This window comes from Brachypodium distachyon, chromosome 1 (assembly GCF_000005505.3).
Source record: "Brachypodium distachyon strain Bd21 chromosome 1, Brachypodium_distachyon_v3.0, whole genome shotgun sequence".
Classification (NCBI taxonomy): domain Eukaryota; kingdom Viridiplantae; phylum Streptophyta; class Magnoliopsida; order Poales; family Poaceae; genus Brachypodium; species Brachypodium distachyon.
The window spans coordinates 73,280,769-73,294,577 of NC_016131.3; the positions used below are offsets into that span (position 1 = coordinate 73,280,769).

General features: G+C 48.1%; 2 protein-coding genes and 4 non-coding genes across 6 annotated transcripts; all 6 read left to right on the forward strand.

Annotated features, from left to right (window-relative positions):
• The first annotated feature begins 3,630 nt into the window (after positions 1 to 3,630).
• LOC112270237 lies at positions 3,631 to 3,729 on the forward strand. Its single transcript, XR_002962638.1, has one exon. It is a non-coding gene; the product is annotated as a small nucleolar RNA Z103 (small nucleolar RNA).
• A 92-nt stretch (positions 3,730 to 3,821) lies between these two features.
• On the forward strand, positions 3,822 to 3,916 carry LOC112270240. The gene has a single exon (XR_002962640.1). It is a non-coding gene; the product is annotated as a small nucleolar RNA Z103 (small nucleolar RNA).
• A 65-nt stretch (positions 3,917 to 3,981) lies between these two features.
• LOC112270242 lies at positions 3,982 to 4,076 on the forward strand. Its single transcript, XR_002962642.1, has one exon. It is a non-coding gene; the product is annotated as a small nucleolar RNA Z103 (small nucleolar RNA).
• Positions 4,077 to 4,162: 86 nt separating this feature from the next.
• LOC112270238 lies at positions 4,163 to 4,260 on the forward strand. Its single transcript, XR_002962639.1, has one exon. It is a non-coding gene; the product is annotated as a small nucleolar RNA Z103 (small nucleolar RNA).
• A 2,864-nt stretch (positions 4,261 to 7,124) lies between these two features.
• LOC100828733 (NADH dehydrogenase [ubiquinone] 1 beta subcomplex subunit 7) lies at positions 7,125 to 10,069 on the forward strand. The gene is made up of 2 exons (XM_003558852.4): positions 7,125 to 7,594; positions 9,714 to 10,069. Exon 1 carries the CDS (start codon positions 7,229 to 7,231, stop codon positions 7,562 to 7,564), a length of 336 nt encoding a protein of 111 aa, XP_003558900.1. The 5' UTR covers positions 7,125 to 7,228; the 3' UTR covers positions 7,565 to 7,594; positions 9,714 to 10,069.
• A 776-nt stretch (positions 10,070 to 10,845) lies between these two features.
• LOC100829237 (uncharacterized protein At4g15970) lies at positions 10,846 to 13,634 on the forward strand. The gene is made up of 3 exons (XM_003558854.4): positions 10,846 to 11,454; positions 12,402 to 13,249; positions 13,386 to 13,634. The coding sequence occupies exons 1-3, from the start codon at positions 11,194 to 11,196 to the stop codon at positions 13,405 to 13,407; spliced, it is 1,131 nt and encodes a 376-aa protein (XP_003558902.1). The 5' UTR covers positions 10,846 to 11,193; the 3' UTR covers positions 13,408 to 13,634.
• The last annotated feature ends 175 nt before the right edge of the window (positions 13,635 to 13,809 follow it).

A 13,809-nucleotide genomic window follows, 5' to 3' on the forward strand; every position in this document is an offset into this window, starting at 1 on the left:
ATCGTAAGGTACGTAGTCTTTCCGTCCTGTATTAAATTACAAAATATTATATGTATGTAGATACATTTTAGATACCGTCTCTTTTAGATATAGATACATTTAAATTTGAACAAATTTACGTCACTTAATATTGGACGGAGGGAGAACTTAGGCAGCTAGACCGTAAGAAAACTTAATTACGTGACGGCCGGCGATCGTGGCAGGTATAATACGGCGGGGGGAGACACTTGCATGGGGCATGTGGAGGAGTCAGTCGTCAGTTACATCGTACGGACCCGGTATACGTATAGTCGCGCAGACACGGCCCCAGATTAGGTATTTTGTTGCGATGCGTGGGGAGGAATCCTTAATTTGTCTGCTGCGAAGATGCTAGCTTATCAGACAATTTTGGTTTGTTTCGAGATGGACCCCTGAAAATTGCGACGAAGATGGGACTTGCAATTTGTTATGACTGGTCAAGTGAGAACAGGAAAGCAAGTGGTTTTCTTATTTTCTGTTTTCTCGGTCGTAGATTTGTGTATGAGAAATACAGTGACATCAGTAAAGTTGGGCGCGGTAGAAATATGACAGCAGACCAAACATGTAGCCAAAAAACCTGAAAATCAAGGTTGTGCCAGGGGCCCATCGATCACGTGATGAGGTAGCCGGGAGAGGAGCTAGGTGCTAGGATCGTCCGTCCGTCAATGTAAACGCACACATAAACCAAATGGTCCCTGCCGTTCATACAATACAGTCTTGAGATGATCGTGAACTCCGTCCTTTCACGTACGAATGGAACTCCGTCCTTTCACGTACGAATGGACTATGTTGACTAGGAATTGTACCGCACCTCTAAGACCTAAAGATCGCAGCCAGTAAGTGGTATAGAGAAGGGTCTAGAAATGACAATATACTAACATTACAGGAAATTGATTCTGAATCGATCTACACACAGGAAGACATTTCGTAGCTAGCAGTAGCATCTCATGTATATACTGCTGTGCACTATATATTTTCGCTACCCGCGGTGACATCATAATTTCACATTTCTGTTATAGACGTGTGTGTGGAATTTTTTTGTTACAACTTCCTGGTCGCGCTCTCATAGCTCAGAAACACGACGCAGTAGAACAATCCGGGCAATAGGAACATGTGTTCCCATTTCCCAACTGTCTACACGGACTGGTATACTTCCGGTTACTTCCAAATCCTGTGCATCATTGCGCTTGCATGGCCCCGGCCGGTTCATCGATGTCCCGTCGCCGTCTTGCTTACAAGGTAAACTCCGGTGGTCGTTGGCGCGATCGTCGCGCAAGACATCTGCTGGGGCTGGCGGAGCACATGATGGGCCTTTTTTATGGGCCGACTTGCCCAGGCTGATCGAACTACGCGTATAAGTGGGAGCCAATTTATCGGCCCATTGTGCTGTATATTCACTCGAGCCCAATGAGCACGAGAAACATGGTCCATCGGAAAAAAATTCGCAGGCCCCGTACTGACGGAACGGGAGGCCCTCTCTCTCTCAAAAAAGAGAATTTTCTCAAATAAAAAAACAGAATGCTCTCAACAAAAAAAAAAGACAGAACGGGGAGGCGGTTGCGAGTTGCGAAGAGAACGGCGGGAGACGGATCGTGCGAAGCGGATAGGTCGCCTGTCGGCGCAGATTGGCGGCAGTTGCAAACTCCCAAGGCGCGATCGAGGGCGTGGCACAGCCATCCACGGCCAAGACTCCATCCTCCGCTCGTAAACTCTCTCTCTTTTACTCCTGTCTAAATGCGGTTGAGCTCTGCCGCGCCGTAGCATCCGGCCAAGAGCATTAACCGAACGCCCTCTCGCAGCACGCACGCTCCAGTCCAGTGTGTCCATGGCGCTGAGCTTCTTCCACCCGCTGCTTCGCCACCTTGACGCCCCGAGCATGAGCTTCCTGCAGGACGAGTCATCCGAGGTCGCCGACGCGCTCCTCGGCTTTGTCCACGACCCCGCCGTGAACTCACGCATCGACCACTTCCTCGATCTCAACCCATCACCCCCTCTCCCCGACGACGACGGCAACATTCGCTGCGGCAAGATTCCGCGAGGGGCCGGTCTCGGCAACGACGCTTGGCTCAACTCGTGCTCGGCTGGTAATGGCGGCAGCCACCGCGCCCTGCATTGGAGCAATGGTGACGGTGACCACGAGCAGGCACAGCCGGCGGCAGCGACGCCCGATTTCCTCATGCCACTTAGGCCGCCTCCGATGCAGATGGCTCCGGCGCCGTTGTTTATGCGCGGGGCGGCGGCGGTGGCGGACGCGAAGAAAGTCGCGGGCGCCACCACCAATGGGTGCCAGTCGGCGCCGAGCGCGGCGGCCAGGGAGCGGCGGAAGCGGATCAGCGAGAAGACGGGGGAGCTGTCGCGGCTGGTGCCCGGCGGCCGCAGGCTCAACACCGCCGAGATGCTGCGCGAGGCCGGCCGCCACGTCAGGGTCCTCCAGGCGCAGGTCGGCGTGCTCGCGCTCATGCGCACCATCGACATCTACCAGGTACAGTAAACCGCTGCAACTGCATTACGCAAGATATTGGTCCAGCTTGATGAATCAATCCCTCAACCGTGTACTCCTACGCTTCTTGTTTGGTTTCAGCGGCAGGAGGATGAGGAGATTATGCGCGCGCTGCTCGCCTCGGGCGGGGTGCAGGAGCGGCTGGCCGGGGAAGGGAAGTGCCTGGTGCCGAGGAAGCTGGTGGACGCCATGGCCGAGGACATCGCCGTCAAGTCCAACGCGGTTCTGAGCAGAGACCTCGCCCGGTTCGTGGACTCGCTTCCGGTGCCGGAGCCGTGGCTCTAGCTGGCGCGAGAGTTCGCCGCCGCGCGCGCGAATGCATCCTTCGTCGTCATTTTTGGAAGACACGAACGCACCTGTCGTCCATCTGCCGGCGCCGCCGTTGTTGTCAATCGTGGGCTTCTGGCCACTGAAGACCTGTGTCTGTAGCTAGCTGATCGATAAATTAGATTAGGCTTCATCGTTATTTTAGATGGGCACCTTAATTAATTCTAGTCAGATACTTATGCATTTTCTGCAATTCCTTTCACCCAGCTGAATTTTGTAAGCCTGTAGTGGAGTATATCTTACTTGTTCATGACTCTCGGTTGATTTTTCGACTTTTATTTCGATTTTACTGTCGCAAGAAATACTAGTTGGCATGTGCACTAAGTTTTTCTGGATTCCAGTTTTCTCAAACATAGTTCATAAAAAAAAACTCAACAGAATATCAAGGGCGATGTGCCACTGGGCCCAGAATATCCAATGGCCGTGTTACCCCATTGTTGGGCCGGTTTGGTTGAGAGCGGGCCTGGTAACACGGCCACCTCGCCGCTATTGGACTCCTATTCGATTTCGACCCAACTACGTGGCTCGTTGTCCTCCGTCCATCAGAATCCGATGCGAGCTAGGGTTTCCCTCCGCCCGCACCTCAATATAAGCCGCACCTCCGGACCGCAGCCGGCAGAAGCTGTGCCTCTATTCTTTGTACGCGGCGGCCTTGTGTTCGTCGCACCGCCTTTTCTCTTTCTCAGATCTGCTCTTTCTCTTCGATTGTCGATTCCTCGCGTTTTGATTTATTTTCCGTTTGGTTTTGCGTTGATCTGAGATAGCCCGTTGTGTTCCCAGTAACGATGGAAGTGAGGATCCTTTCCCCAGATGATCGACTATGATTATAATGTGCGCAAATGTAGTCCTTTATCAGAGGATTCCAAGCCAGAAATCTGATCCATCTCTTGTAATTTTCACCCTTTTTTTGGTTTCTCTTTGCTTGTTTTCCAGTTTAGATTTCCGGTTCTAATTTTTTTTGCTAAACAAAAATTGTGTGGATGTGAGGATCCTTTCCCCAAATTATCGACTATGATTATACTGTGCGCAAATGTAATCCCATCAGGATTCCAAGCCAGAAATCTGATCCATCTTGTCTTTTATCCCCCTCATTATAAACTCTTTATTCTTAGATTTTGATTGTTTTTGTCAATGAATTGGAAGTGAGGATCCTTTCCCTAAATGATCGACTATGATTATACTGTGCGCAAATGTAGTCCCATCAGGATTCCAAGCCAGAAATCTGATCCATCTTATAACCGTTTTGTTTTTGTTGCCTATTTTTTTCTTCTCAGTTTTGCTTTGTAGATTAAGTTTCCTGGTTAATTTAATAAGTGAATGGATATGACGATCCTTTCCCCAAATGATCGACTCTGATTATACTGTGCGCACATGCAATCCTTATCAGAGGATTCCAAGCCAGAAATCTGATCCATTGAACATTCCTTGTTATTTTTGCAAACACAAGTTTTCTCAAGTGTTTTTTGTTTTCGTGTGCAGCAGTATAAAAATCTTCGTTAATAATCGATTCTGCAGATCTCCGTAAGTATCTGCCACAGTCGTGAAGAAATCATCGCCCGATGACCGGAATTACATAATCACTGCAAACAATATTTGGGGGAATCGGAGAAGGCGCAATCGTTTTTTTGAAAGTGAAAGACGCAATCGTTATTTGAAGAAGAGCAGAAGACAAGCCTTGGTGTATAGTCGTGTTTCTACGGTTCTCGATCTCGGAAGAATATCACCGAGCTTGCAAATTTGTAGTTTTTGAGAATTTGCATAAATTAAAACGGTACTCTGTAATTTCGATGCCAGTTTATGACGTCGTTGCACTGAACTGTTTTGCGTCCTAAAAACATTGAGAACGTGCAAACTCGGCAAAATTGGTGTATTCGGCGTGGTCGGGTACGTTTGGTTTCTGGCCAAAGCTGGGTTCACCAACTTTTTGGCACGCCCGCGACATTCGGGCACTGCTTGGATGGTAACCAACAAATTGGCCAGCCCAGTCCAGCCTGACGGTGGCCGTGCATTTTTTCGCCAACCTGCTCAAAGAATTGGCTGCCATATCCCGCTGCTGTTTCTTCTCCTCAATGGCGGAGGTGGTCACCGGTGCTGGGGTGGTCGCAGGTGGTGGGTAACCACAAAAATGGAACCAGCGGAGCTCCGGCAACACAACGACGCCGTCAGCTTGTCCGGCAGCTCGATCTCGGATGGCTGGCCGAGGTGGCCGAAGGCTTGTACAGCCATACAGGGCCCACAGGGGAATGGCCGATGTTTGAGAAGAACACGAAATTTGCGAGGCATGGTCAATGAATCAGTAAATCGATCAGGGCGTCTTGTTCCTGGAGGAGTGTAGAGGTTCTAATGCGATTGAATTGCACAGTTCTGTCTCCACTGCCGGTCTTCAGCAACGGCAGCAAAGTTCGCGGTGGCAGCGCGGAACAAATCCAATGCGACGGTGAGGCACAGGCCAGAATTGACAGCCACGAGGACGAGGGTAGTGACGGGAGCAGGAGACTGCGAGATTTCCCCAATCGTTGTTTACGTGAACGCCGAAGTAAAAAAACTGGGAATCGGAACGTCAGAATTGCAACAGCACCTTTGGTTGACGTGAACGCATTGGCAAATCGTTGATTGATGTCCTTTGTTTTTTATCTCCTTCATTATACATCGATTGGTCCCCTTAATTATACCAACTTGATTGATGTCCTTGTTTGTTCTTGACATTTTGGCTCTAAACCAAATACAAGCATGAATTTTACCAATTTTTTGCATATGCAATGGTTACAATCCAAACTACAACAACTTGCCAATATTTTGGTCATGATCATGTTTTGGTCGTGCCAATATTTTAGAGATTTCGTGACCCTAAGTCAGAAACAACTGTGGAACTCAGCAAAAAGACATGCGTCTTCATCTACTGATCCTAACAAAAATTGAATTAATGACCGATTTATTTATTCCATTGTGTGTCATATACCATCTACATCTCCGTCATTGCCATGTCGGAAGAGGTTGATGTGGTTCATGACTGCGCAACTTGATGACAAATGTTGAAGATTGGTAGCTTGGACAAGTTTTTTTTTTCAAAGTTGAAAGTTATCACGTCAGTCGGAATGTGAAAATTGGAAGAACAATCGTTGAAAGTTACTCGTGAGAAAACTTCATGCAAAGAGATTGAGAAATTGGAAGAAAAAACTTTGAAAGTTACCCGTGAGAAAACTTCATGTGAAGTGATCGAGACTCGTAGCGACTCTTGTCGCCAAGGAGATCCCACACTTCAGCTTGTAATGCCGAGGCATAAGAGGAAGAAGTAGTTTATAGCCGAATCTTCATTTTGTAAGAGGAAGAATAGTGCTTAAAGAAGACTCGTAGTCCAAGTTGTCCAACTGAAACTTGTGAAAACGAGGCATAGTGAGGAAATCTCCATAACGTATTCTCAACTTGCCAGTTTGACACTGTCTCACTCGCCCCAACCACGAGCACCGTCATACCGCCACTACCTCTTTGGTGTTGCTGGTTGCCACACCTCCCATGCTCTCGTCCTGCCATTACCATTGTCTTGAAAACCAAACATGGTCGCTTGCTCATAGTATTACTTCGCTATCCTTCCTTCTTCTTTTTTTGGAACTAGGAGCGAGCTCCCGATTTCAATTAAGAAATCACCGTACAGATTAGGTGTTTCGAAGTTCAAAAGGAAAAGCAACAATCACCGGGAAACCCCCGGACGGCACACATTAACAAATACAGCGCTCTTGCTACCCAAATTACAGGATCAACAGCAAAAGTACCAAACACAACAAAAATACCAAGACACAACAGCGCTCTTCCATTTTATTTTCAATGGTACCATTGTATTCAATCATCTTTTTTTACACCTTTCGCCGTCTCCTTATGTTGTGTCTTGGCTGTACTTCTACACCAAGCCTTTGCGCTCAAATAAGGCTCGATTATTATTGTCTTTTCTCATAACACCATTATAATTGAAGATGTGAGCTAATGCTCCCCAGCAAAAAAAATTTGGCACCATCAACAAAATAGTTTTCAGGAATCATTTAAAAATACTACTCTCTGCGATTTTAAATTATTTGTTATTGTTTTAGTTCAAATTTCATCTCGCCGATCCTAAATTATTGTCGTTGTTTAGTTCATATTGGAGTAAAAGCGCAAAACACATGCCACCGTTAATTAACAGTTACGAACTCTCGGTTCCCAAATCTAGCCCGAACCCAAACTCCAGTCGAAATTCCGAAGCGCCCTTCGGGCCCAAACCCAGCAGGCTCAATAGTCGACCTTCGAGTTCGAGCCCAAAGCGACCGAACCCACAACACTCGCCCCAACCACACACCGCACCAGACCCGGACAACCCATCGTCGACCTCGCCGGCGACAGACAAGGCGAAACATGGAGGAGGCGGCGGCGGCGGCCGGCGTGCAGCTGGGCACCTCGAAGCCGCAGATCGCGACCCAGGCGGAGATGGCGGAGGCGCGCATCCCGATCCCGTACCGCGACCAGTGCGCCCACCTCCTCATCCCGCTCAACAAGTGCCGCGTCGCCGAGTTCTACCTCCCCTGGAAGTGCGAGCCCGAGCGCCACTCGTACGAGAAGTGCCAGTACGAGCTCGTCATGGAACGGATGCTGCAGATGCAGAAGATCCGCGAGGCGCAGGGGGGCGCCAAGGTCAAGGGCGGCGCCACCATTGGCGTGCCCCTCATCCCTTCCACCGCAAAGCTCGCCTGATCCGGTCCCTGCCCGATCTGGATGATTCAGGTGATTGCCTGCTCCTTCTCGTTCATCCCTGTTTCTTTCGAGAATCCGCGTGAATATTAGGTTGATTGGGTGAAGTTCTGATGCCGGGTAGTTCAATGCATAGGTTAGGGTTTGCGGTAGTTGACCCCTACAGCTGATTGGTACATATTGTATTGAGTTCGACACAATTCATGGAAGCCTGATGCACGTTAACAGGCTGGATCTGTAAACCAATGTAAGAGGGAATCTGGGATCAGTTTTCATGTCATACCCCTGCATTTGGATGTTATCTAAACCACTTCTGGTGTTATTTCGGAGTTGTGTACTATTTGGGATACTATCTGTGAATGTTTGGTGCGCATAGTGCCTTTTAAGTACGCAAAAAGGATTTACATAGCTGAAAAGCTATGGTGAATTCCTGCTATTCTGCCTGGGGATGTTTAGAGCTTCAAAACTAAATCATGATCTGTAGTTCGTTTTAATGGTTGGTTTTCATGTATTAACGGAGCCTTTTAATTTTATACTGATCTCAACAGAGGTGGTAGCTGTTTTGATTATATGTGACAGAAGAAAATTAAACTAGTACTTCGTAACCTTATTGGCGAACTTGCTTGCTAGATTATCGTCTCACTTTTTCTTTGTAAATTCTGCAAGGTATCGCTTCAGCTTTCAGTTTTGCTTTGTTCTATCAATTTAATCAGGTCAAAAGGCTGCATAAAATTAACCTCAATTTTCTTGGTTGTTCTGAGTTCATTTCATATTGGGACTGGACCAGCTTTTAAGTAACCAGAAGAAAATTAAACTAGTACTTCATAAGGCACATATTTCTGTAGAAAACTGTACATGTATCTATTGTTTTCTCTTCTTTTTCTCAAGAATTTATCTTTTTCTCTTTAGACTGGGTGACCCAGGCCATTCTCACAACCAGTTCTTGCATGAATTCAAAATGCCCAAAGTATCAGCCCTTTCAGGGGCGGAGCCAGGATTGGGCCGAGCCCCAGGCCGTCCCAGGCCAACTTCGTTGAACAGTGTTAAACAGAGCTGAACAGTGCTAAAAGTATGAAGAAAAACATGCCAACGCCCCAGGCCACAGCCCGGTGTGCCTGGGGCCTGTCTCCGCCTCTGAGCCCTTTGACTGTTTGACATTATTTCTTGACCATCCTTTACTTAAAAGCAGGTCCGCAACCAACCTCTGGATTCCACAAAATGTTGGCTTTTCTCTCAATATCACATAGCCATTGAAATGGAATGCTGACACCCGGTCCCCCTGTTTATGTTTTCCTTAACTGCATGGAGGCCCTGTTATCCATCCCCTTGGAACTGATAGTTTTTTCTCTAAGTGACCTAGCAATGAAGATTGAGAAAATTGTCCCTCAATTCTAATTCTAGATATCGTTCTCCGTCAAAAACTCTAGATATTGTCTGCTTTCTGCAAATATGGTGTTATATCAATTCAATGATTTACATTTTACATGCCTCTTGCACTAGACTAGAAATGCCAACCACATGAAGTTTAATACCATATGGCCACTGCTTGAACTTGCTAATAAAAATTTAGGCGTTGCTGTGCTGTCAGGTGTTTTGTTTTTCAAAGTGATGTTCTGCTCAGTCCCTTGTTTGTGAACTGCAATTTTGAGTGCACACATAAGTTTGATCTTTATAGTGTCCATTTAATGATAATGACCTTCTAGGTGGTTTGTATCCCATGTAAAGGTATTCACCACAACCTATGGAAGTTCTCATTTTCTTTGAATCGGGCCAACCCTCTTTCCATTACTTTCATATCAGAAATACAGAGTTCACAAACAGCAGGGGGATACAGGAAAGAGGGAAAGCTAGTTAGGAGTACTAGGAAACCCACTGATTCTTACCCCGTTTCGGTGCAGGAAAACATAAACTGTTTTCGATAAGTAGAGTATGTTTTAGATCTTTGCTATCCAATAGGACGCCAACATTTTTGCCTCAAGCAGGATCAGAAAACGTAAACTGTTTTCTTGTGTTTCCTATGATAATGTTTGGTTCTGTTTTATTCCTTTTATGAGGCCACTCTATGTCTAGAAGTCACTGAGATTGTACTTTATTGTACTGCATGTTTATCATTCAGTCACATTGACCAACTGGATTCCTTTTGGATGCACAGGTTTGGTGACTAGAGCATGATGGGCACCATGCCAGGATCATGAATGTTAGTTCTATGAACAAATCATCTGTTTGAATTTGGCATAAAGTTAACTCCTGTCTTCTACCCCTCTCACTTTCCTCCTTTGGTGAGTACCTTCAGTTTTAATTTGTTGGAATAAGGAATCAGCTGTCTATGCTCGATGAGTGAAATGACGCCTCGAAGTTTTGAATGCAATTCATGAACTCTGCTTGTGTAGATCTACTTTTATGCAGTAGACGGTTTATAGCATAAATATCTGGTCTCAAGCTATTAAACCTTGTGAGACTACTGTTGGTTGTGGATAAGATTCGTCTGTGTTTGTGTGGTTATTTGTATTTACATCTGTTTCTCCAGCATCGAGAGCCTGCGACCACGCGCAAGGCTTGTTTATGTCTATAGGCGCTGGCCTCAAGTTTCTCTTCTGCTAAATTTGCCGCATATTGTGATGTCAACAGCTGAGGGTCAAACGATCTTTTAATGTCCAGATACGGTCACATGCTGCTAACTTGCTAAGCTAGGACTTGGGAGCCATGCATGTATAACGAGTTAACAACGTAGTCCAGTCCAGCCATAGGTTAGTTAAGCGTGAGCATGGATGCACACATAAGTTGTCCCACCATAGGTTAGTTAAGCTTGTGCAATGTGCATGTACTCACACATAATCCCTCCCATGCATCATCATAGGTTAGTTCGCTCACGCGACTTGTGAGCTGTGATTGCCTTTGATTGCTTCCTGAACATAAATGCATGACTTGTATAGGAACGTTTGTGAGCTGAACTAACCCCACGGGGTTGCCAGTAATTAACAAACCGTTCTCCACTTTGTCGATCGCCACTTGTTTTGACGCAGCTTCTGCGCATTTGGCAATGGACGACAATGTTGCCGCGACAGTACTAAGAAGGGCATTTGAGCAGGAGCAGAAAGAGGAAATGTCTACTCAGCATGGCTAAATGTAATAGAGAGACCTTACCCCCTCCGAAGGAAAAAAATAGACGCTTTTGAGAAACTGATCGACGAAACTCCTATCTTCTGTAACTGAGAAGAAAGCAGCATGGCAACGGTTACAGACGTTCAGTCAGTGTTTAGGAACACAGACATGCATGCTGAGAAACCCCAAACGGCGTGCCCTCAGCGATAGAGTTTTCCAATTCCAATTAAATTCGTGTCCTCAGCGTTAAATGTCTGATTCCGACTCTAAATTTCTGATAGCCGGTAGTAATGCGGGATGCGGAATAGTACTAGTAGAATACAGAGAGACGTGGAGGACTCATCTGCTAAACCCCGCCTCACGTTGGCGCGAGCCGCCTCCTCCTCCTGCCCCGCGGCCCGAATCCCGGCGCCGCACGGCGGCCGCGCCTTTAACCCCCCCGCCAGGCCACCTCCCGCTTCCGCTTTGGGGCGGGCGTCCGTGGATTGGGCCGGAAATTAATCAGGCCCTCGTAATTATAAAACCCGTATATGGCCGCGCCGCCGACGACGCGCGCCGCCAATGAGGGCGGCGGCGGCGCCTGGAAGGAGGAGGGCGGCGGCGCCGGGGCGAGGCGGCTGGCGACGGCGGCGCTGTTCCTGGCGGCGGTGGCGCTGCCGTGCCTGGTGCTGTACCGCGCCGTGGCGCCGGCCGGGGTGCTCGTGCAGCCCGCCGCGCTGATGCCCTGGGCCACGCAGCAGCAGACGGCCGGGGCGCCGCCGCACGACGGCCTCTTCGTCGACGACCTCCAGGTACGTACGTGTATATACGTACGCGGGAACGAAACGCTCTCCTTCCTCTACGGATTCGTAGTATCAACTATCAAGTCTTGGGTTGCCTCTCGATCACGCCATGCAGCGGTTCTTGGTCAATGATCCTCTCTTTTCTGCTTCGTTCTTCTCGAGAGACAAACTTGTTACTCCGTATGTTTTTTTGAGAAGTCCGCTGTCATCATGGTTTTCCTTGCGAAAAGCAGGGATTTACGGTTCTGTAGATCGTTTCTTCAGTTTTCTCGGTCGTCGCTTAGAATACCCTCGTTACTCCGGCAGCCAATTGCTAGTGGTAGTAAACGTTGTTGCTCGGTTTGACGGTTAAGTTACTTGCGCAATTTTGGTCCACGATTACCTCGTGGTCATTTTCTTACCAAATTAGCGATCATACAAACAACTGTATTTAAAACGTTAAAATAATGAATGAGATGATTAATTTACCGACGACCAGGTTATTAGTAGGGTCGGGTTAGTTCCCAAACTGGTATTGCAAAGTGTTATGATCAAATTTGTTGCTACCTAGGTTTTAATACTATCCATCCAGTGTTTAATTTGATGCAGGGAGTATATATGTTTAGCATGCATGTGACGTGCGTCGTACCCACTTCAATTTCGTCGTTGTCGGAACTTTCCACAGTTCTATAGCATAGGCAGAGCTCTCCCTTGGCCCATCTCTAATTTTGTCCACTCAATTTCGTCCCAGTGATGCATGTAACGTGCCCGCTTCAGTTTCCTCGTGTGAGAATTTTCCACATTTGGTTGCTAGTAGTAGAAAACAAAAAAGATTTCCGCGCATTTCTCTTTCGGACAGCATTCCCCCCATTTGTTGGTATACATTGTTTAGGTAGGCGACATTTTTCACGGTACATGCATGCTAATGCTAACAAGTTTTGACTGACCAAGGCGCGCCGGTGCATGCACGCGTGCAGGAGAGCGACAGCGAGGACGTTCGGCTGGAGCGCGTCCTGCGGTCCGCGGCCATGGCGGACGACACGGTGATCCTGACGACGCTGAACTCGGCATGGTCTGCCCCGGGCTCCGTCGTCGACGTCTTCCTCGAGAGCTTCCGGATCGGCGACAACACGCGGCACCTCCTAGACCACCTCGTCATCGTATCCCTCGACAACGCCGCCCACCGCCGGTGCAAGCAGATCCACGCGCACTGCCTGGCCGTGGCCACGGACGGCGTCGACTTCTCGGGCCAGAAGAACTTCATGACCGACGGGTACCTGAAAATGATGTGGCGCCGCATCGACTTCCTCCGGCAGGTACTCGAGAAGGGGTTCAGCTTCATCTTCACCGACACCGACATCGTCTGGTTCCGGAGCCCGATCCCTCGGCTCTACGCCGAGGGCGACTTCCAGATCGCCTGCGACCACTTCACGGGCGATCCGGACGACTTGCAAAACTCCCCCAACGGCGGGTTTGCCTACGTGAGGGCCAACACGGAGACGGTGGAGTTTTACAGGTTTTGGTACGCGGCCAGGGAGAGGCATCCGGGGATGCATGACCAGGACGTGCTTAACATAATCAAGGGCGACCCTTACGTGGCCCAGATCGGGCTCCGGATCCGGTTCCTCAGCACTGAGTTCTTTGGGGGACTATGCGAGCCCAGCAGGAACCTCAGCGCCGTCTGCACCATGCACGCTAACTGTTGTGTTGGCTTGCGCCGTAAGGTGGATGATTTGAGCCTCATGCTCCAGGACTGGAGGAGGTTCATGGCCACAAGGAACCAGGACAGGCTCTTCGTGTCCTGGAGCGTGCCCCGGAATTGCAGGTAATGAATTAACGCGACCCGAGTTATAGAGATTGCCGTATAGTAGCAGTACTATATTGCTTGCAGAGATGATCCATGAACCCTTCTGAATATGTTTCTTGCATGTCTGATCAATTTGTGTTCACTTTGCATGCAGTCTGAATAAAGTGGAGGAGTAGGGCAAATTAAAGTGGGGGAATACATCTCATTTGGATGGAATGGTTAAGTCGTTGGAGATATGGGGACTGGATTTTTGTGTTAGCAATTGATTAGCTGGTGACCAAGGACAGACATGGAGGTGTGTAGAGATGTGTCGTTAACAACATTACGAGCTTGTTTGTACCCCCCAGTGCATAGATCGCTAGTAAGTGACCCTGCTGACTGTCACTGAAAATTTGCCAGCTTATCTCAAGTCATTCCTAAGGTAGGAAGACACAGGAATCAGGTAGTGTTAATTATTGAAACCAAATGTAACACCCCTCCTAGAATTTTACAAAAGAAATTAATCTCCCTCAATTTCTCAAATATCTGCAATATTGTCCTCGAAATGGAATTAGGATGGGATGAGGATGGTCAGACTC

Excerpts from the sequence above, each read along its gene's own strand:
- LOC100828733 (XM_003558852.4), top strand. The coding sequence starts at position 7,229 with ATGGAGGAGGCGGCGGCGGCGGCCGGCGTGCAGCTGGGCACCTCGAAG.
- LOC100829237 (XM_003558854.4), top strand. The coding sequence starts at position 11,194 with ATGGCCGCGCCGCCGACGACGCGCGCCGCCAATGAGGGCGGCGGCGGC. Across the intron at positions 11,455-12,401 it reads TCTTCGTCGACGACCTCCAG|GAGAGCGACAGCGAGGACGT; the intron begins GTACGTACGTGT and ends GCACGCGTGCAG. Across the intron at positions 13,250-13,385 it reads AGCGTGCCCCGGAATTGCAG|TCTGAATAAAGTGGAGGAGT; the intron begins GTAATGAATTAA and ends CTTTGCATGCAG.